The sequence below is a fragment of the Coregonus clupeaformis genome, unplaced genomic scaffold (genome assembly GCF_020615455.1).
Source record: "Coregonus clupeaformis isolate EN_2021a unplaced genomic scaffold, ASM2061545v1 scaf0232, whole genome shotgun sequence".
Classification (NCBI taxonomy): domain Eukaryota; kingdom Metazoa; phylum Chordata; class Actinopteri; order Salmoniformes; family Salmonidae; genus Coregonus; species Coregonus clupeaformis.
Genome location: NW_025533687.1, coordinates 197501 through 220332, shown reverse-complemented (window position 1 = coordinate 220332; position 22832 = coordinate 197501). Strand labels below are relative to the sequence as shown.

The following is a 22832-nucleotide window of genomic DNA, read 5'->3' as shown; positions in this document are numbered from 1 at the left end:
CTCTCTCTCTCTCTCTCTCTCTCTCTCTCTCTCTCTCTCTCTCTCTCTCTCTCTCTCTCTCTCTCTCTCTCTCTCTCTCTCTCTCTCTGCACCTGGTATTCATGTGTTTCACCACATAATATCTCTAGTCCTGACCACAGACGTGGAGGCCTGTATCCAGTATAACTAATATCTCTGTTCAACATGGGATGTCCTTTATTTACTCTCCTCTGGCCTCCTTCTAATTGTGTTTTTGCTGTGCCGGTTTACCTTCTCTCTCCTTGGTTCCATCCCCACATTGTATTAGGCAGATTCATCTGTTGTTGAATCAAGAGATATCATGTCTCAATTTAGTGATCCGTCGGTGACCAGGTCTCTATAGGGTTGGTCGAGGTTAATGGAGTCTTCTTCAATGTGACCAGGTCTCTACAGGTTTGGTCTAGGTTAATGGAGTCTTCTTCGTTGTGACCAGGTCTCTATAGGGTTGGTCTAGGTTAATGGAGTCTTCTTCAATGTGACCAGGTCTCTATAGGGTTGGTCTAGGTTAATGGAGTCTTCTTCATGGTGACCAGGTCTCTATAGGGCTGGTCTAGGTTAATGGAGTCTTCTTCAATGTGACCAGGTCTCTATAGGGCTGGTCTAGGTTAATGGAGTCTTCTTCAATGTGACCAGGTCTCTATAGGGTTGGTCTAGGTTAATGGAGTCTTCTTCAATGTGACCAGGTCTCTATAGGGCTGGTCTAGGTTAATGGAGTCTTCTTCAATGTGACCAGGTCTCTATAGGGTTGGTCGAGGTTAATGGAGTCTTCTTCATGGTGACCAGGTCTCTATAGGGTTGGTCGAGGTTAATGGAGTCTTCTTCATGGTGACCAGGTCTCTATAGGGTTGGTCTAGGTTAATGGAGTCTTCTTCATGGTGACCAGGTCTCTATAGGGTTGGTCGAGGTTAATGGAGTCTTCTTCTTTGTGACCAGGTCTCTATAGGGTTGGTCTAGGTTAATGGAGTCTTCTTCATGGTGACCAGGTCTCTATAGGGTTGGTCGAGGTTAATGGAGTCTTCTTCATGGTGACCAGGTCTCTATAGGGTTGGTCGAGGTTAATGGAGTCTTCTTCAATGTGACCAGGTCTCTATAGGGTTGGTCTAGGTTAATGGAGTCTTCTTCGTTGGTGACCAGGTCTCTATAGGGTTGGTCGAGGTTAATGGAGTCTTCTTCATGGTGACCAGGTCTCTATAGGGTTGGTCTAGGTTAATGGAGTCTTCTTCAATGTGACCAAATCTCTATAGGTTTGGTCTAGGTTAATGGAGTCTTCTTCATGGTGACCAGGTCTCTATAGGGTTGGTCGAGGTTAAAGGAGTCTTCTTCTTTGTGACCAGGTCTCTATAGGGTTGGTCTAGGTTAATGGAGTCTTCTTCTTCAATGTGACCAGGTCTCTATAGGGTTGGTCGAGGTTAAAGGAGTCTTCTTCAATGTGACCAGGTCTCTATAGGGTTGGTCTAGGTTAATGGAGTCTTCTTCAATGTGACCAGGTCTCTATAGGGTTGGTCTAGGTTAATGGAGTCTTCTTCGTAGGTGACCAGGTCTCTATAGGGCTGGTCGAGGTTAATGGAGTCTTCTTCAATGTGACCAGGTCTCTATTGGGTTGGTCTAGGTTAATGGAGTCTTCTTCATGGTGACCAGGTCTCTATAGGGTTGGTCTAGGTTAATGGAGTCTTCTTCAATGTGACCAGGTTTCTATAGGGTTGGTCTAGGTTAATGGAGTCTTCTTCATGGTGACCAGGTCTCTGTTTACTTTCTGAATTGATTGAACGCTAAATGACTAAAATGTCAAATGTAAATGTAAATGTAATTGAAATGGAATTGTTCCCAATCCTGCTGGTCCCCTTATACAGGACCCCCTGGGCATTATACCTCAATATTCAGCCATACAGTATACCATATGTGGGATTCTGATTATTGATTATTGACAGGAACTATAAAAATCTGCCGGAGGTGAAGAGGAAACAGGAGGAACAGAAGAGGAGGGAGGACTACCTGACTAACAGACTGAGAGCAGATATGTTCAAAAAGGTCAGAATGGCCGTAAATATTGAATGTCTCTCTGTGTTAATTGATTGGAAGCAAATTACACTGCAGTAACTGTTTACTATTGTTGATTATACTGGTGAATGTATAGTAATAGTGATATGCTAGTGATTATAGTGATATACTAGTGATTATAGTTATAAACTAGTGATTATAGTGATATACTAGTGATTATAGTTATATAGTAGTGATTATAGTTATATAGTAGTGATTATAGTGATTTACTAGTGATTATAGTGATATACTAGTGATTATAGTGATATACTAGTGATTATAGTGATATACTAGTGATTATAGTGATATAGTAGTGATTATAGTGATATACTAGTGATTATAGTTATATAGTAGTGATTATAGTGATATACTAGTGATTATAGTGATATACTAGTGATTATAGTTATATAGTAGTGATTATAGTGATATACTAGTGATTATAGTGATATACTAGTGATTATAGTTATTTAGTAGTGATTATAGTTATTTAGTAGTGATTATAGTGATATACTAGTGATTATAGTTATATAGTAGTGATTATAGTGATATACTAGTGATTATAGTGATATACTAGTGATTATAGTGATATACTAGTGATTATAGTGATATAGTAGTGGTTATACTCTTGCTGCTGGTGACTCTCAGATCCACCTCTACGCAGACGACACCATTTTGTATACATCTGGCCCTTCATTGGACACTGTGTTAACAAACCTCCAAACGAGCTTCAATTCCATACAACACTCCTTCAGTAGCCTCCAACTGCTCTTAAACACTAGTAAAACTAAATGCATGCTCTTCAACCGAACGCTGCTTGCACCCGCCCACCCGACTAGAATCACTACTCTCGACGGGTCTGACCTAGAGTATGTGGACAACTACAAATATCTAGGTGTCTGGTTAGACTGTAAACTCTCCTTCCAGACTCACATTAAGAATCTCCAATCCAAAGTTAAATCTAGAATCGGTTTCCTATTTCGCAACAAAGCCTCCTTCAATCATGCTGCCAAACATGCTCTCGTAAAACTGACTATCCTACCGATCCTTGACTTCGGCGATGTCATTTACAAAATAGCCTCCAACACTCTACTCAGCAAATTGGATGTAGTCTATCACAGTGCCATCCGTTTTGTCTCCAAAGCCCCATATAATACCCACCACTGTGACCTGTACGCTCTTGTTGGCTGGTCCTCACTACATATTCGTCGCCAAACCCACTGGCTCCAGGCCACCTATAAATCACTGCTAGGCAAATCCCCACCTTATCTTAGCGCATTGGTCACCATAGCAACACCCACCCGTAGTCTGCGCTCCAGCGGGTATATCTCACTGGTCATCCCCAAAGCCAACACCTCCTTTGGCCGCAATTCCTTCCAGTTCTCTGCTGCCAATGACTGGAACAAATTGCAAAAATCTCTGAAGCTGGAGACACTTATCTCCCTCACTAACTTTAAGCATCAGTTGTCAGAGCACCTTACCGATCACTGCACCTGTACACAGCCCATCTGAAATTAGCCCGCCCAACTACCTCATCCCTATATTGTTATTTATTTTGCTCATTTGTACCCCAGTATCTCTATTTGCACATCATCTCTTGCACATCTATCATTCCAGTGTTAATACTAATTGTAATTATTTTGCACTATAGCCTATTTTATTGCCTTACCTCCATAACTTGCTAAATTTGCACACTGTATATTATATGTATTTCTGTTGTATTTTTGACTTTGTTTTGTTTTACCCCATATGTAACTCTGTGTTTGTTTTTATCGCACTGCTATGCTTTATCTTGGCCAGGTCGCAGTTGTAAATGAGAACTTGTTCTCAACTGGTTTACCTGGTTAAATAAAGGTGAAATAAAAAAATAAATAAAAAATAGTTATATACTAGTGATTATAGTTATATAGTAGTGATTATAGTGATATACTAGTGATTATAGTGATATACTAGTGATTATAGTTATATAGTAGTGGTTATAGTTATATACTAGTGATTATAGTTATATAGTAGTGATTATAGTGATATACTAGTGATTATAGTGATATACTAGTGATTATAGTGATATACTAGTGATTATAGTTATTTAGTAGTGATTATAGTTATTTAGTAGTGATTATAGTGATATACCAGTGATTGTAGTGATATACTAGTGATTATAGTGATATACTAGTGATTATAGTGATATACTAGTGATTATAGTTATATAGTAGTGATTATAGTTATATAGTAGTGATTATAGTGATATAGTAGTGATTATAGTGATATACTAGTGATTATAGTTATTTAGTAGTGATTATAGTTATTTAGTAGTGATTATAGTGATATACTAGTGATTATAGTTATTTAGTAGTGATTATAAACTGGGTGGTTCGAGCCCTAAATGCTGATTGGCTGAAAGCCGTGGTATATCAGACGCTATGCAACGGGTATAACAAAACATTTATTTTTACTGCTCTAATTACGTTGGTAACCAGTGTATAATAACAATAAGGCACCTCGGGGGTTTGTGGTATATGGCCAATATACCACGGCTTAAGAACAGCCCTTAGCTATGGTATACTGGCGATATATCACACCCCCTCGGACCTTATTGCTTAATTATATACTAGTGATTATAGTGATATACTAGTGATTATAGTTATATACTAGTGATTATATACTAGTGATTATAGTTATATACTAGTGATTATATACTAGTGATTATAGTTATGTAGTAGTGATTACAGTGATATTGTAACGATCCCGGCAGTCTGAGTCGGGTCCGGTCTGTGTACTAGTTTTTCTGCTCGTGATCTCCAGTTTCCCGAGGGTTCTGGAACGCTCCCTGCCTGGTTGCCGGGCAACGTTGCTAGGCGGGAGCTCTCTTGATTTCCGCACCTGCATCCCATCAGCAATCTGCACACCTGGTCCTGATCATCACCCTTCTTAGGCTCTGGCCTAACATCCATTCCCTGCCGGATCGTTAGCCATTAACATCATTCTCCCGGAACCTTCATCCAACCTCTGCCTGGTGGTCGGCGGCTGCCGAGCCATGATTGGATCAACCACTGCACCCCCAACAACTAATCAACGCCGCCCGCTCTGTTCCCTGGATTATTCAGCATCACTCTTGAATTTGTAATAAACACTCACCTTCGTTTCAACTTACCTTGTCCTGGTCTGCTTCTGGGTTCTGGCTTAGTAAACCGTGACAGAACGATCCGGCCAGTAATGAACCCAGCGGACCTGGACTCTGTTCGCCATGCCATTACCCATCAGGAGAAGATGTTGGGCCATCATAGCACGGAGCTACAGGAGATCGCGTTGGCAGTTCGGAACCTTTCTACCGGTCTGACGGAGGTCCAGAACCAGCGCAAGTTTCCGGTGGAGGATCCACTACCGGTTTCACCCATCTCGCCTGCCGCGTCTGGAGCTGTGTCCTTCCGTGAGCCCAAGGTTCCGACGCCGGATAAATATGAGGGGGAGCTGGGAAGATGCCGTTCTTTCCTTATGCAGTGTGGGTTAGTGTTCGATCTACAGCCCTACTCTTATGCCACAGACAAGGCTAGGATAGCCTTTGTGATTGAGTTGCTGCGTGGTCGAGCGCTGGAGTGGGCTTCAGCCGTTTGGGAACGACAAGACCCCTGCATGGCTTCATACCAGGGGTTCACGGCCGAGATGAGGAAGCTCTTCGACCATTCCGTCCGAGGGAGGGACGCAGCTAGGCGCCTGTTTTCGCTTCACCAAGGAACTCGCAGCGTGGCCGACTTCGTGATCGAGTTCAAGACGTTGGCTGTGGAGAGTGGGTGGAATGAGGAGTCTCTGCAAGCGGCCTTTTACCAGGGTCTGTCGGAGCAGCTCAAGGATGAGTTGATCTCCTATCCGGAGCCTAGTGACCTGGACAGCTTGGTAGCCTTGTCTATTCGGGTGGATAATCGAGCCCGAGAGCGAAGGAGGGAGAAGCAATGGGGTCCGTCCAATCGATCAGCTTCTCAGGTTCCAGTCGGGTCGGGGATTGGACCAGAATACGTCGATCATCGTCCACCACACAGGATTAGTGGAGAGGTCCTGTCTTCCGATTCTGAACCAATGCAAGTAGGGCGGCACGGGTTAACCAAGGAGGAACGCCAACTCAGACGTAGGACTAACTGCTGCCTCTACTGTGGTGGTTCGGGACATTACCTCGCCACCTGTTCCCGGCGGTCGTCAAACTGCGCGGCTCGCTAAAGTTGGGAGGACTTTTAGCGAGCCAGTTTCGACCTCTCAATACCTCTGTCAGACCCCGTTTCCCGGCTACCCTTGTGAACAGGAATTAGAGCTTAGCGATTAACGCTTTTATCGATTCAGGTGCTGATGGAAGCTTTCTTGATGCCGAGTTGGTGGAACAGCTGGGGCTTTCCAAGGAGCAATTGCCGGAAGCCATTGAAGCGACCACTCTGAACGGCAGTAGTCTGGCACGTATCACGATGAGGACTGAACCGGTTAAGATGCTGTTGTCGGGGAATCATTCGGAGATGATTTCATTCTTCATTCTGCCGTCTTCCCATGTTCCTCTGGTCCTTGGATACCCCTGGCTGAAGGAACACAATCCCACGTTCGATTGGGTGACGGGCAAGGTAACGAGTTGGAGCCTTGATTGTCATGCTAACTGTCTCAAGACTGCCTGTCCCCATTCGGTTCCCAGTCAGGTGATTGAGGCTAAACCCCCAGATTTGTCCCTGGTTCCCGAGACATATCACGATTTGGGGGAAGTGTTCAGTAAGCAGAAGGCTCTGTCACTCCCTCCCCACCGACCATATGATTGTGCCATCAACCTGTTCCCTGGAGCTGTCTACCCCAAGGGAAGGTTATACAGTATCTCCCGCCCTGAACGTGAGGCTTTGGAGACCTACATCAAGGAGTCCCTCGCTGCTGGTCTCGTTCGTCCCTCGTCATCACCCCTGGGGGCAGGATTCTTCTTTGTGGGTAAGAAGGATGGCTCTCTTCGACCGTGTATTGATTATCGGGGGTTGAATGACATCACGGTCAAGAACAAGTATCCCCTGCCCTTGATGAGTTCTGCCTTCGACTCCTTACAGGGTGCTACGGTGTTCACCAAGCTAGACCTACGCAATGCGTATCACATGGTCCGGATCAGAGAGGGAGACGAGTGGTTGACGGGTTTCAATACACCGATGGGTCACTTCGAGTATCAGGTGATGCCGTTTGGACTGACCAATGCTCCAGCGGTATTCCAGAGTATGGTGAACGACGTCCTGAGAGATATGATCGGTCTCTTTGTGTTTGTTTACCTGGATGACATTCTGATCTTCTCGAAGGAACCTTCCGACCACGTCCAGCATGTCCGGCAGGTTCTGCAGCGATTGTTGGAGAATCGCCTGTTCGTGAAGGCCGAGAAGTGCGAGTTTCACGCCCACACGACATCCTTTCTCGGGTACATCATCTCCAGGGGAGAGATTAGGATGGACCAGGAGAAGGTTAGAGCGGTTCTGGAATGGGCCCAGCCCGGTACGAGATTGCAGCTCCAGAGATTTTTGGGGTTTGCGAATTTCTACCGCAGATTCATCCGGGATTACAGCCGTGTGGCCGCTCCGTTAACTGCCTTGACTTCCAGTATCAGGAGCTTCAAGTGGAATCCGGAGGCGGATCGAGCGTTTCTGGATTTGAAGAGGCGATTCACCAACGCACCGATTCTCTCTCAACCGGACACGGCCCGTCAGTTCGTGCGTTGAAGTGGACGCGTCTGATGTGGGAGTTGGCGCCATCCTGTCGCAGCGATGCTCCACGGACAGTAAACTCCATCCCTGCGCCTACTACTCTCGTCGCCTTTCGCCTGCGGAGAGGAATTACGATGTGGGTAACCGGGAGCTTCTCGCGGTGAAACTTGCCTTGGAGGAGTGGCGCCACTGGTTGGAGGGGGCGGAGCAACCGTTTATTGTCTGGACTGACCACAAGAATCTTGCTTACGTGCAATCGGCTAGACGTCTCAACTCCCGTCAGGCCAGGTGGTCGTTGTTTTTCGGACGATTCAATTTTTCCCTGACGTTCCGACCTGGATCTAAGAACGGCAAGGCGGACGCCTTGTCTCGGATGTTCTCCAAGACGGAGGAGAGTGGGTCCAAGACCGAGACAATTCTCCCCCGGAACTGCGTCGTGGGAGCTGTTAGGTGGAAGATTGAGGAGGAGGTGATGGCGGCCCTTCGGACGCAGCCCGGTCCCGGTAACGGTCCACCCGGTCGGTTGTTTGTGCCTGAGTCGGTTCGTCCTGCGGTCCTCAAATGGTCCCACGCCAGCAAGATGGCTTGTCACCCTGGCGTGGCTCGGACGATGGCGTTTCTTCGCAGACGCTTTTTGGTGGCCTGCCATGGCCGAGGATACTCGGGGTTATGTTGCTGCCTGTCCAGTGTGTGCGCAGAATAAGAGTACCAATCGGCCCAGCTCTGGACTACTTCACCCCCTTCCTATTCCCCGGCGACCATGGTCGCATCTGGCCCTGGACTTTGTCACTGGGTTGCCCGCTTCTGAGGGGAACACGGTCGTTCTGACTATCGTGGACAGATTCAGCAAGTTCGCCCACTTTGTGCCAATTGCCAAGCTTCCCTCTGCCTCGGAGACGTCCGAGATCCTGGTTAGGGAGGTTTTCAGGGTCCACGGTTTGCCCAGTGATATCGTTTCCGACCGTGGCCCTCAGTTTACCTCTGCTGTCTGGAAGTCCTTCTGTTTGGCCATTGGAGCTACAGTCAGTCTCACATCTGGTTTTCACCCCCAATCTAATGGTCAGGCGGAGAGAGCCAACCAGAAGATGGAATCCACGCTACGCTGCCTGGCCTCTTCCAACCCCACCTCCTGGGTCTCTCAGTTGCCTTGGGTTGAGTATGCCCACAATACTCTCCCTACATCTGCCACTGGGATGTCTCCCTTCCAGTGCCTGTATGGCTACCAACCTCCCTTGTTCCCTTCTCAGGAGAAGGAGCTCTCAGTGCCTTCTGTTCAGGCCCATATTCGTCGTTGCCACCGGACCTGGCATCGGGCCAGAAAGGCACTCCTTAGAGTTTCGGACCGGTATCAGCTCCAGGCGAATCGTCGCCGGATCCCCGCTCCCACCTATACCATCGGAGATAGGGTCTGGTTGGCCACACGGGATCTTCCTTTACGGACTGAGTCTAGGAAGTTGTTACCGAAGTTCATTGGTCCGTTTGTGGTGGAGAAGGTGATCAATCCGGTGGCAGTTCGACTCAAACTCCCGAGGACGCTCAGAGTCCATCCCACCTTTCATGTCTCCTGCCTCAAGCCTGTTTTCCTCAGTCCTCTGTTGCCTCCTCCGCCTCCTCCTCCTCCTCCTCGGATGATCGGAGGTGGTCCTGCCTACACGGTGCGACGCATCATGGATTCCAGACGGCGGGGCCGGGGTTTCCAGTATCTCGTGGACTGGGAGGGGTATGGTCCTGAAGAGAGGAGTTGGATTCCGCGGCGACAGATCCTAGATGCTGACCTCATTCGTGACTTCTACCGCCTCCATCCTGGCGCTCCGGGGAGTCCGCCCGGTGGCGTTCGTCGGAGGGGGGGTACTGTAACGATCCCGGCAGTCTGAGTCGGGTCCGGTCTGTGTACTAGTTTTTCTGCTCGTGATCTCCAGTTTCCCGAGGGTTCTGGAACGCTCCCTGCCTGGTTGCCGGGCAACGTTGCTAGGCGGGAGCTCTCTTGATTTCCGCACCTGCATCCCATCAGCAATCTGCACACCTGGTCCTGATCATCACCCTTCTTAGGCTCTGGCCTAACATCCATTCCCTGCCGGATCGTTAGCCATTAACATCATTCTCCCGGAACCTTCATCCAACCTCTGCCTGGTGGTCGGCGGCTGCCGAGCCATGATTGGATCAACCACTGCACCCCCAACAACTAATCAACGCCGCCCGCTCTGTTCCCTGGATTATTCAGCATCACTCTTGAATTTGTAATAAACACTCACCTTCGTTTCAACTTACCTTGTCCTGGTCTGCTTCTGGGTTCTGGCTTAGTAAACCGTGACAGATATACTAGTGGTTATAGTTATATAGTAGTGATTACAGTGATAATCTAGTGATTATAGTTATATGCTAGTGATTATAGTGATATACTAGTGATTATAGTTATATAGTAGTGATTATAGTTATATGCTAGTGATTATAGTGATATACTAATGAATTGTCAGGGCGTGTGTAGGTGTAGTGTAGGAAATCAAATGCAGGACGCCGACTGTAAGTTCCAAATGCTCTATTTCTGGCCCAACACAGGCAACAGGACAACTAAGCCCAAACAGCTAAACTACGCACAAGGCGAAAAGGCAAATGCGCACAAACAGGTGCGACAAACGAAGTGGTGCACGAACAAGTGCAACTGTGCTCCAGCGCAGTGGAGAAACTATGCTCAACCGAGCAAACACAACACTGACGAAAAACAATCATACACAACACATGACAAACACAACGAGAAACTTATAGGACACTAATTACGTAAAACAGAAACAGGTGTGACACAACCAGACAAAAGCAAACGAACATGAAACATCTATCGGTGGCAGCTAGAATTCCGGAGACGACGAGCGCCGAAGCCTGCCCGAACAAGGAGGAGAGGCAGCCTCGGCCGAAACCGTGACATGAATACAGTGATATACTGGTGATTATAATTATATAGTAGTGATTATAATTATATAGTAGTGATTATAGTTATATAGTAGTGATTATAATTATATAGTAGTGATTATAGTTATATAGTAGTGATTATAATTATATAGTAGTGATTATAGTTATATAGTAGTGATTATAATTATATAGTAGTGATTATAGTGATATACTAATGAATACAGTGATATACTAGTGATTATAATTATATAGTAGTGATTATAATTATATAGTAGTGATTATAATTATATAGTAGTGATTATAGTTATATAGTAGTGATTTTAATGATATACTAGTGATTATATACTAGTGATTATAGTTATTTATTAGTGATTATATAGTAGTGATTATAGTTATATAGCAGTGATTATAGTTATATAGTAGTGATTATAGTTATATAGTAGTGATTATAATTATATAGTAGTGATTATAGTGATATACTAATGAATACAATGATATACTAGTGATTATAATTATATACTAGTGATTATAATTATATACTAGTGATTATAGTTATATAGTAGTGATTATAGTTATATAGTAGTGATTATAGTTATATAGTAGTGATTATAGTTATATAGTAGTGATTATAGTGATATACTAGTGATTATAGTTATATAGTAGTGATTATAGTGATATAGTAGTGATTATAGTTATATGGTACTGATTATAGTTATTTAGCAGTGATAATAGTTATATGCTAGTAATTCTTTAAACAGAACTGCCACAGAAATCTGAGCACTAAATAGTATGTGTGTTGTCGCTGAACTGCATTAACAGCCCATTAATGAGTGTATGACCCATAAATACAATGAACAAGTATAGAACAGCAGCTACACCCGTGTCCTACAAGCTCAATTACCTTCTGAAAGGCCACAGCGTTTCCATTCATGTCTTACAGTAAAGGTCTAAAGCTATAACAAAGATATCGCCCTCTACAGCTAAATTAATGTTAGAAGTGAATGGACTTGCGTTGCCGGGAGCGATGCTTAGGTTGATTGAAATTTCTGCAATTCCTTTTTGGGTTCAAGCTCACTGTGATTAAAACAAAAACTATAAGCATGGGAAAGAGGAGGATAAAATTAGATGAGTCTTTTTTTAAAGATTTGTTCTGGTAAAAGTAATAGTTAGGATTAGGCCTGGGAAACATATAACTAGTTAGGATTAGGCCTGGGAAACATAGAACGAGTTAGGATTAGGCCTGGGAAACAAATAACTAGTTAGGATTAGACCTGGGAAACATAGAACTAGTTAGGATTAGACCTGGGAAACATAGAACTAGTTAGGATTAGGCCTGGGAAACATAGAACTAGTTAGGATTAGGCCTGGGAAACATAGAACTAGTTAGGATTAGGCCTGGGAAACATAGAACTAGTTAGGATTAGGCCTGGGAAACATATAACTAGTTAGGATTAGGCCTGGGAAACATATAACTAGTTAGGATTAGGCCTGGGAAACATATAACTAGTTAGGATTAGGCCTGGGAAACATATAACTAGTTAGGATTAGGCCTGGGAAACATAGAACTAGTTAGGATTAGGCCTGTGAAACATATAACTAGTTAGGATTAGGCCTGGGAAACATATAACTAGTTAGGATTAGGCCTGGGAAACATATAACTAGTTAGGATTAGGCCTGGGAAACATAGAACTAGTTAGGATTAGGCCTGGGAAACATATAACTAGTTAGGATTAGGCCTGTGAAACATATAACTAGTTAGGATTAGGCCTGGGAAACATATAACTAGTTAGGATTAGGCCTGGGAAACATAGAACTAGTTAGGATTAGGCCTGGGAAACATAGAACTAGTTAGGATTAGGCCTGGGAAACATATAACTAGTTAGGATTAGGCCTGGGAAACATATAACTAGTCAGGATTAGGCCTGGGAAACATATAACTAGTTAGGATTAGGCCTGGGAAACATATAACTAGTCAGGATTAGGCCTGGGAAACATAGAACTAGTCAGGATTAGGCCTGGGAAGGTGATTAATGCTCAGGTTTACATCGATTCTTCCCTGTCTAGTAAACAGACTATAGAGTTCATTTTGTCAGCTGACTTATTCATGTAATTGGTGATTGTAGGAGTAGAGATGCAGATATTTCAACTGAACAAAATGACCACCATTGCTTGTCCCTCAGTCTTGTGTCCTTCCATGTTTTCCAACTGAAAACACTGCTTGTCCCCAGTTGAGCACAAAGTCACATGCTGCCTGCTGCAGTCACTAGGGGGCTCTGTTGACATATATTTCCATTTGAATCACTCCTTTTCCACAGGACTAGGAAATCAAATACATGTGCCATGATTATTTCTTGAACACACATGTCAATGCTGACATCAAAGTCACAAGTCCAATGAGTCTGAAGCTGAAAGTCTCAAGCACATTGTTGTACAGGCTTTACTGTTGTCTACAGGTAAGAGTGAGAGGAGCAACCTTTAGCTTGTTTTGGAAGCTCTTTACAAAGACCCACTAAAGTGTTAAATCTTCCATCTCTGTGTTTTGTTGCTGTTGTTGCTGTTCATTAGGCTGTTATGCATGGTTATTCATATTTCCCTTTAGAAAATGCAATCTCTCTGGGTGCAGTGGCATTGGGGCTCCTGCTCTCTCCTCTCCCTCTCTGTCTGGTTATGGGTGTCTATGAACAGACTCATTGTGCTTTCTCTGTGTATAAGCCCAGTGTTCACAGGCAAACAAAAGGGCCTTCACTGAGAGAGAGAGAGAGAGAGAGAGAGAGAGAGAGAGAGAGAGAGAGAGAGAGAGAGAGAGAGAGAGAGAGAGAGAGAGAGAGAGAGAGAGAGAGAGAGAGAGAGAGAGAGAGAGAGAGAGAGAGAGAGAGAGAGAGAGAGAGAGAGAGAGAGAGAGAGAGAGAGAGAGAGAGAGAGAGAGAGAGAGAGAGAGAGAGAGAGAGAGAGAGAGAGAGAGAGAGAGAGAGAGAGAGGGATACAGAGAGAGAGAGAGAGAGGGATACAGAGAGAGAGAGAGAGAGAGAGAGAGAGACAGGTACACAGTCACAGTGCAGAGCCATCGTTCAGCTGATGGCTGGTAGACAGACAGACAGACAGACAGACAGACAGGGCCCACAGACAGACAGACAGACAGACAGGGCCCACAGACAGACAGACAGACAGACAGACAGACAGACAGACAGACAGACAGACAGACAGACAGACAGACAGACAGACAGACACATAGCATACCCAGTCTCATCCACCTCCACCCACGCTACTCTGCTGCAGACTGAGATAACACAGGGAACCAGAGAACCAGGCCATAGCCTCAGCCTCCTCTGCTTCAATAGATCCTGGTACTGGAAGTAGACAACTTGAATATGGTACCAAAAACAGGCAGCTGATGGGGTTTTACAGGGGAATATGACCCTGATCTAGAGCATAGCCCACAGTAACAGATTCTCAATGTGTGATGTGTGCTCTCTCTTTCCTCTTTTCAGAAACTGTTAGAACAAACCCTTCAAAGAGGCAGCCACTGAGTGAAGCTAAGGATGGATGGTCCGACCGTACGTGATCCCCTCTTTCCGGCTTACTGCCTTACTTTGAGAGACCCAGTAACCATCAAGATGGACTTGTGATTATCCCAATGACAGTATTATTACACATTATAATCAAACAACATATATTTTTTACAATTATAAACTTTTTTTTAAAAAAAATTGTGAAAAGGGCTTTCATTAGAAATGAAACAAAATGATGTATGTAATTATGTCATAATATTCTTCTAACTTTTAATATATTTCAAGTTTGCATTACTGTTGTTATGATCAAAACCTGTTTGATTTACAAAAACATACTGGCTATGTGTTTTATCGCTCCAAGCCATTCATATCGAACTACTGAAAGCTCCATTGAATGTCAGTCTGCTCGTCTGCAAAAACGTGCAGAATGCCAGTTTAGTTGTGAGATTACACTGCATGAACGCTGTTCTTCTATGGAATATATGCACATGGTCTATGTACTGTATTCAACTGCCCTGAGCCGTCCATAGAGAACTGGATCGTTAGCGCCACTGAACGCTGTTCTTCTGTCTGCTCTCCACCCTGCTTGTTTATGCTGAGTCAGCACTTCTCTTGGTCTCCTTCAGATACCGTTTCCCCCGTTTCCTCGTGTTTGGGTCGTGTTTGGGTCGTGTTTGGGTCGTGTTTGGGTCGTGTTTGGGTTGCGTTTGGGTTGTGTTTGGGTTGCGTTTGGGTTGCGTTTGGGTTGTGTTTGGGTTTTGTTTGGGTTGTGTTTGGGTTGCGTTCATTAGGGCAACACCGTAGCAGCTTGAAAATGCTGTGCAATGGAAAAGAAAAATGAGCTTTTCTTATTGGACAATTTCAACGAACTGAACAAGACCCTGCTGTCACTTTGCTGTCACAAGGAATCCTTGAAATCCTCTTCAGTTCCTTTCACAGAATCTCATGTGGTCTGTATAAGAGATCCTCTCTCTATTGAGGTGGTGTCTGGTGATATAAACCAGTGATGGTTCACAATTAGATGTGGTTTCTGTGGTCTAGTGTGGTCTAGGGTGGTCTAGCGGTCTAGGGTGGTCTAGCGGTCTAGGGTGGTCTAGCGGTCTAGGGTGGTTTCTGTGTTCTAGGGTGGGCTAGCGGTCTAGGGTGGTCTAGTGGTCTAGGGTGGTTTCTGTGGTCTAGGGTGGTCTAGCGGTCTAGGGTGGTCTAGCGGTCTAGTGGTCTAGGGTGGCTTCTGTGGTCTAGGGTGGTCTAGCGGTCTAGGGTGGTCTAGCGGTCTAGGGTGGTCTAGCGGTCTAGGGTGGTCTAGTGGTCTAGGGTGGTCTGGCAGTCTAGGGTGGTCTAGTGTGGTCTAGTGGTCTAGGGTGGTCTAGCGGTCTAGGGTGGTCTAGTGGTCTAGGGTGGTCTAGCGGTCTAGGGTGGTCTAGCGGTCTAGGGTGGTCTAGTGGTCTAGGGTGGTCTAGTGTGGTCTAGTGGTCTAGCGTGGTACCACTCCATCATGGGTTGGACTAGATCCCGCTGCTATTTCAGCAACTCTCTCTATCTTTCCTCTATCTTTCCTCTCTCTCTCCTCTATCTTTCCTCTATCTTTCCTCTCTCTATCCTCTATCTCTCCTCTATCTGTCCTCTCTCTCTCCTCTATCTTTCCTCTATCTTTCCTCTCTCTATCCTCTATCTCTCCTCTATCTTTCCTCTCTCTATCCTCTATCTCTCCTCTATCTGTCCTCTCTCTATCCTCTATCTCTCCTCTATCTTTCCTCTCTCTATCCTCTATCTCTCCTCTATCTGTCCTCTCTCTATCCTCTATCTCTCCTCTATCTTTCCTCTCTCTATCTTCTATCTATCCTCTATCTCTCCTCTATCTGTCCTCTCTCTATCCTCTATCTCTCCTCTATCTTTCCTCTCTCTATCTTCTATCTATCCTCTATCTCTCCTCTCTCTATACTCTATCTCTCCTCTATCTCTCCTCTATCTTTCCTCTCTCTATCCGATCCAATAAACAGACAAAGACTTAAAACATATATAGTAAAAGACACAAAGAGTTAGTTTCCATCAGAAACTGTTCATTTATATGCAACAGATAAGCAACTGAGGGTCCGTGACAGAGACAAGAGGACCCTGCCATCATTCAGAGTTTCCATCAGAACATGATCTGGAGACTGATCTGGAGACTGATCTGGAGACTGATCCGGAGACTGATCTGGAGACTGATCTGGAGACTGATCCGGAGACTGATCTGGAGACTGATCCGGAGACTGATCTGGAGACTGATCCGGAGACTGATCTGGAGACTGATCTGGAGACTTATCTGATCCGGAGACTGATCCGGAGACTGATCTGAGACTGATCCGGAGACTGATCCGGAGACTGATCTGGAGACTGATCTGGAGACTGATCCGGAGACTTACCGTCTACTTGTGTATCTACATGCATGTCTTGTTGTGTGTGTGGGTGGGTGACTAATAACTGTTCCATTTAAAGGTTAAATATATACATCATACTCCTCTCAACCTGTTTATATTACACCAGCCCCATAAATGACCACGCTAGCCGTGTGATGTCTTCTCACAGCCACATGTCTTTGCCTAGCCGCAGGGTGCTGGTCGATAGTAGTGCACTACGTAGGGAATAGGGTGCCATTTGGGACCCAGCCTGTGTTTTGATAATATAATCATACATGTTCAGCTGCTTCTCCACAAATCTGAATAGCTTTCTGTTCTGCCTTCTAGGCCAAACACATTTTAGAGCACGTTTAGACCTTGTTGTTGTTGTTGTTGTTGTTGTTGTTGTAAGAAATAATATCTCTGTGTGATGTTTTCTTATCTTTGTCCCAGATAATATTTTTTGGGGATATAATTAATTTTCTACAGTGTTTTTTCTCAGAACAGTAGTCTGTGTTTTTATGCAAACGTTTTGATTTTATAGCGCTGCGCTCCCACACAGACACAAACAGGGCCTCTGAATGAACATCAGTAGACATGGTGAAATAGAACAGGATCACTAGTTAGTTACTAATGTTTAATTAAAAGCACATTTGCTAATTTGCTAGGAGTGCAGTGACGTAGGGTTAATTAATCAAATGCATTATAGTAATGTACTGTGTGTAATAGAGTGGGAGACCGGGTTGTGGTTCCGGCTGCAGATCTGTGCACGCGACCAATAAACGTTGATTTGATTTGATTTGTTATGCCACTTCATGATATATCTGCAGCAGTAAAGGATTACAGCATTTTGTTTCAATTGTTGTTGAACGTTTTGTAGCCAGCTACCTTTCCAGTCCAGTCTAGATAGCACCGTGTCATATGCTACAAATTATTCCTATACAAGTTCTTCCTATACAAGTTCTTCCTATACAAGTTCTTCCTATACAAGTTCTTCCTATACAAGTTATTCCTGCTCAACACTCACATTCCTGTATTATTCCATCCCCCTCTTCTTCTACCCCCTCCCTCTCTTATATCATCCATTCACTATGTTCTTAGATTCAGAAGATTCCAAAGATCAGCGTTTCAATCATGTACTGAGATGCTGTCAGAGGATCTCCTCTTCCTCTGAGATGCTGTCAGCACCATGTAATACCAGGGGGTGTCCTCTTCCTCTTCCTCTGAGATGCTGTCAGCACCATGTAATACCAGGGGGTTTCCTCTTCCTCTTCCTCTGAGATGCTGTCAGCACCATGTAATACCAGGGGGTGTCCTCTTCCTCTGAGATGCTGTCAGAACCATGTAATACCAGGGGGTGTCCTCTCCTCTTCCTCTGAGATGCTGTCAGCACCATGTAATACCAGGGGGTGTCCTCTCCTCTTCCTCTGAGATGCTGTCAGGACCATGTAATACCAGGGGGTGTCCTCTCCTCTTCCTCTGAGATGCTGTCAGCACCATGTAATACCAGGGGGTTTCCTCTTCCTCTTCCTCTGAGATGCTGTCAGCACCATGTAATACCAGGGGGTGTCCTCTTCCTCTGAGATGCTGTCAGAACCATGTAATACCAGGGGGTGTCCTCTCCTCTTCCTCTGAGATGCTGTCAGCACCATGTAATACCAGGGGGTGTCCTCTCCTCTTCCTCTGAGATGCTGTCAGGACCATGTAATACCAGGGGGTGTCCTCTCCTCTTCCTCTGAGATGCTGTCAGCACCATGTAATACCAGGGGGTTTCCTCTTCCTCTTCCTCTGAGATGCTGTCAGCACCATGTAATACCAGGGGGTGTCCTCTTCCTCTGAGATGCTGTCAGCACCATGTAATACCAGGGGGTGTCCTCTCCTCTTCCTCTGAGATGCTGTCAGGACCATGTAATACCAGGGGGTGTCCTCTTCCTCTGAGATGCTGTCAGCACCATGTAATACCAGGGGGTCTCCTCCCCTCTGAGATGCTGTCAGCACCAGGTAACACCAGGGGGTGTCCTCTTCCTCTGAGATGCTGTCAGCACCATGTAATACCAGGGGGTCTCCTCCCCTCTGAGATGCTGTCAGCACCAAGTAACACCAGGGGGTGTCCTTTTCAGTTGGCCATAATGTTCCCTTGCATATCATATGAAGACAATATAATGCAACTGGATTGTAGTCCTATCCTGAAGGCTCCAATAATGTTTCTCCACTTCACAGGACTGGCCACCTGTGGAGGCTGGTCAGGTAATGTTGAATAATACATTTAATATTATTTTAGTATATTTTACAATAGATTAATGTAGGCATATTGCATTTATAGAGAATATCAGACCATGTGTATGAGTATAGGGCAGGGGCTGTTTTCACTTTGAGCATTCAAGGAGCCATGGCTGGGTTCATGAGAACAGTCTGTTGAAGCAATTTTTTTACACACCCACCATAACTGCTTTCAAATCTGTTATGGCTGCTGAATAAAATATGGTACTATAATTACCTCTGCTCGGAGAGGTTGTGTCTGACATATATTATTCAAGTCCTTTATGTGTACTCTCTCCTCTTTCTCTTTGTATCTCTCTCCTGGTCTCTCTTGCTGCAGCGCAGAGAAGCGCTCATGACAGCGCCTTTTGAAGACGGTGAACGTAAAAACGGCTTTAGGACCGTGAGGAGCGCTTCTGGAGAAGCACATGGTCTCGTTCTCGAAAGACAACACTTTGCTAGTCTGTAAATTCCTTTGGAGAGGAACACCCAACTGATGTCGCTGGAAGGAGAATGCGCGACCACCTATTTTAATATATTTCTACTTCATGGCACGTTTACTGGTCGAATTGTCGGGCTTCTCTCCAAAGCTCATGATGCGCTTTTGACATCATTGGATGTAAAGTCTGTTACAGGGGAGTCGGAGGTTGTTGGAGAGGAGTGGAGTGGAGTGGGGGGAGGACTGAGAAGGATTTCCTAACGGTCTCTCTTTCCTCATACTTGATCATATTTCATGAAGTCATTTGGGTGTTACACATCAGCTGTTCCACTGTAACTAGGCTATATTATGGTCGTGCTGTGGTGAGCCAGTTGGATCCTCTCGACCCGTTCATCCGCTGCCGTGCACCCGCACCATGACCTACCGGCGGACCTACGGGAGTCAGACCCACTGGAGTCAGAAGTTTACAGTGTTTTTGATAGCACTTCTTGTCTTGTCAATTACAATATGCGTCGGTGAAGATGTGCGCTCCTCCAACAAGACCACTGAAGGTAAGAACTGGAGACCGAATTAAATGTATTTTTTTTGACAAATGCATTATTTCTTCTTGGGTTTGCAAAGAAAACAGGCGCTACATTTTGAAATATGAATCATTGTCTGAGAACTATATCTGACATTCCCCCCTGGGCACACACTGGTTGAATCAACGTTGTTTCCATGTCATTTCAAAGAAATTACGTTGAACCAACGTGGAATAGAGGTTGAATTGAGGTCTGTGCCCAGTTGGTTCAGTCTTTTGCATGTTTGGTTTCTGCGTCATTCTTTAAATAAGTGCAATCAATACACTGGCATATCAACACTTGGTTATAGCACTCATATGATGTACAACGCTGCTATAATATTAGATCAGAAAATAACCTGGGTACGGTGTTATTGGGGCAAGGTGCAAGGTTTATGCAATTCTGAATGGTAAATCATTTAGGAATTAGGTAGACAGAGAGATTGCAGTGATGATGATTATATTTAGCCTTGTTTAAGATGAAGCTCTCGCAACCAGTTTAAAACCCTGACCACTTTAGGAGAAGAATACTTCTGAATAGAAAGACAACTAAGATCAAGAGCATAGCACATCCATCCCACCTTCAGATGGTTTAGAGTCGCTGTGTTATTGAGATGTTACAGTGACTACGTGTGTGTGTGTGTGTGTGTGTGTATGTGTGTGTGTGTGTGTGTATGTGTGTGTGTGTGTGTGTGTGTGTGTGTGTGTGTGTGTGTGTGTGTGTGTGTGTGTGTGTATGTATGTGTGTATGTATGTATGTGTGTGTGTGTGTGTGTGTGTGTGTGTGTGTGTGTGTGTGTGTGTGTGTGTATCAGCATCCCCCTCTATTACATTTAACCAGAGGTGGATCCTCCTTAGACTACAGGAGAGCACTATCTGAGAAAATGCTTACATTGATATCACAGTGGGGAGTGTGTGTGTATGTGTGTGTGTCTGTGCATGTGTTTGTGCCTGTGTGTGTGTGTGTGTGTGTGTGTGTGTTTGTGCGTGTATGTGTGTGTGTGTATGTGTGTGTGTGTTTGGGGAAAGCTTTCATGTCTGTGAGGTCTTTCTTATCAGGAGAACAGAACAGAGCAGACAGACAGACAGACAGACCATCAGGAGAACAGAACAGAGCAGTCAGACAGACAGACCATCAGGAGAACAGAACAGAGCAATCAGACAGACAGACCATCAGGAGAACAGAACAGAGCAGTCAGACAGACAGACCATCAGGAGAACAGAACAGAGCAGTCAGACAGACAGACCATCAGGAGAACAGAACAGAGCAGACAGACAGACAGACCATCAGGAGAACAGAACAGAGCAGTCAGACAGACAGACCATCAGGAGAACAGAACAGAGCAGTCAGACAGACAGACCATCAGGAGAACAGAACAGAGTGAGTGAGTGTGTTAGAGAAAGGAAAAACAGAGATGGAGGAGGAGAGGAAGAGAGAAGAGGTTGGAGGAGGAGAGGAGAGAGAAGAGGTTGGAGGAGGAGAGGAGAGAGAAGAGGTTGGAGGAGGAGAGGAGAGAGAAGAGGTTGGAGGAGGAGAGGAGAGAGAAGAGGTTGGAGGAGGAGAGGAGAGAGAAGAGGTTGGAGGAGGAGAGGAGAGAGAAGAGAGAATAAGTTGGAGGAGGAGAGATATTTCCTGTTGTGGCATGATGAACTCATCATTAACCACATCATCAGGCCCATTGTGTTGTGAGAACCTGGACAAAGCAGCGTTCAACAGGAAGTAAATACCTGGTCAGGGGTCGTTAAGGAGCTCGCTTGTTAAGGGCTGATTAGGGGACAGATGCCCCCTGGGTAAACTGGTGTGAACAGGTGCTTACAAACAATCATAGGAGAGGAGACTGGTGTGTAGGTGTGTGTGTGTGTGTGTGTGTGTGTGTGTGTGTGTGTGTGTGTGTGTGTGTGTGTGTGTGTGTGTGTGTGTGTGTGTGTGTGTGTGTGTGTGTGTGTGTGTGTGTGTGTGTGTGTGTGTGTGTGTGTGTGTGTGTGTGTGTGAATGCAGGCTGAAGTGGAGTAATGCTGACTGTGAACCCAGCATGGTGTCTGTCTTCAGCATCTCATATAAAAGGGAAATGAGTGGAAATCATTAGTGGAGGAACTATTTTATGAGGTGTGTGTGTGTGTGTGTGTGTGTGTGTGTGTGTGTGTGTGTGTGTGTGTGTGTGTGTGTGTGTGTAGAGACTACTTCTTTTTCCTTTTTTTCTCTGATGAGAAACTCTGTCAGCCAGGAATTCAAGGTTGTGAGAAACTCTGTCAGCCAGGAATTCAAGGTTGTGAGAATTTCTGTCAGCCAGGAATTCAAGTTGTGAGAAACTCTGTCAGCCAGGAATTCAAGGTTGTGAGAAACTCTGTCAGCCAGGAATTCAAGTTGTGAGAAACTCTGTCAGCCAGGAATTCAAGGTTGTGAGAAACTCTGTCAGCCAGGAATTCAAGGTTGTGAGAAACTCTGTCAGCCAGGAATTCAAGGTTGTGAGAAACTCTGTCAGCCAGGAATGCAAGGTTGTGAGAAACTCTGTCAGCCAGGAATTAAAGGTTATGAGAAACTCTGTCAGCCAGGAATTCAAGGTTGTGAGAATTTCTGTCAGCCAGGAATTCAAGTTGTGAGAAACCCTGTCAGCCAGGAATTCAAGGTTGTGAGAAACTCTGTCAGCCAGGAATTCAAGGTTGTGAGAAACTCTGTCAGCCAGGAATTCAAGGTTGTGAGAATTTCTGTCAGCCAGGAATTCAAGTTGTGAGAAACTCTGTCAGCCAGGAATTAAAGGTTGTGAGAAACTCTGTCAGCCAGGAATTCAAGGTTGTAAGAAACTCTGTCAGCCAGGAATTCAAGGTTGTGAGAAACTCTGTCAGCCAGGAATTCAAGGTTGTGAGAAACTCTGTCAGCCAGGAATTCAAGGTTGTGAAAAACTCTGTCAGCCAGGAATTCAAGGTTGTGAGAATTTCTGTCAGCCAGGAATTCAAGTTGTGAGAAACTCTGTCAGACAGGAATTCAAGGTTGTGAGAAACTCTGTCAGCCAGGAATTCAAGGTTGTGAGAAAC

The 22832-nt window shown here is 45.1% G+C and overlaps 2 protein-coding genes across 7 annotated transcripts in view; both read left to right on the top strand.

Moving 5' to 3' along the window:
- The window catches only part of LOC121572724 (mucin-2), a 50142-nt gene extending 32801 nt beyond the window's left edge, over nucleotides 1-17341 (top strand). For 4 of the 6 annotated variants that reach the window (XM_045214297.1, XM_045214300.1, XM_045214299.1 and 1 more), the window contains 2 exons: nucleotides 1947-2046; nucleotides 14144-14881. In XM_045214297.1, coding sequence (XP_045070232.1) covers nucleotides 1947-2046; nucleotides 14144-14182 — 139 coding nt within the window. In that variant the 3' untranslated portion in view covers nucleotides 14183-14881. Of the gene's footprint in view, nucleotides 1-1946; nucleotides 2047-14143; nucleotides 14882-16241 lie in introns of those variants that run through there. The other 2 variants (XM_045214295.1, XM_045214298.1) reach the window with 2 other exon arrangements.
- Nucleotides 17342-17662: 321 nt separating this feature from the next.
- The window catches only part of LOC121572624 (disintegrin and metalloproteinase domain-containing protein 12-like), a gene marked incomplete at its 3' end in the record, with an annotated part of 147567 nt that continues 142397 nt past the window's right edge, over nucleotides 17663-22832 (top strand). The window contains exon 1 of the mRNA XM_045214301.1: nucleotides 17663-19791. Coding sequence (XP_045070236.1) covers nucleotides 19656-19791 — 136 coding nt within the window. The remainder of the gene's footprint in view (nucleotides 19792-22832) is intronic.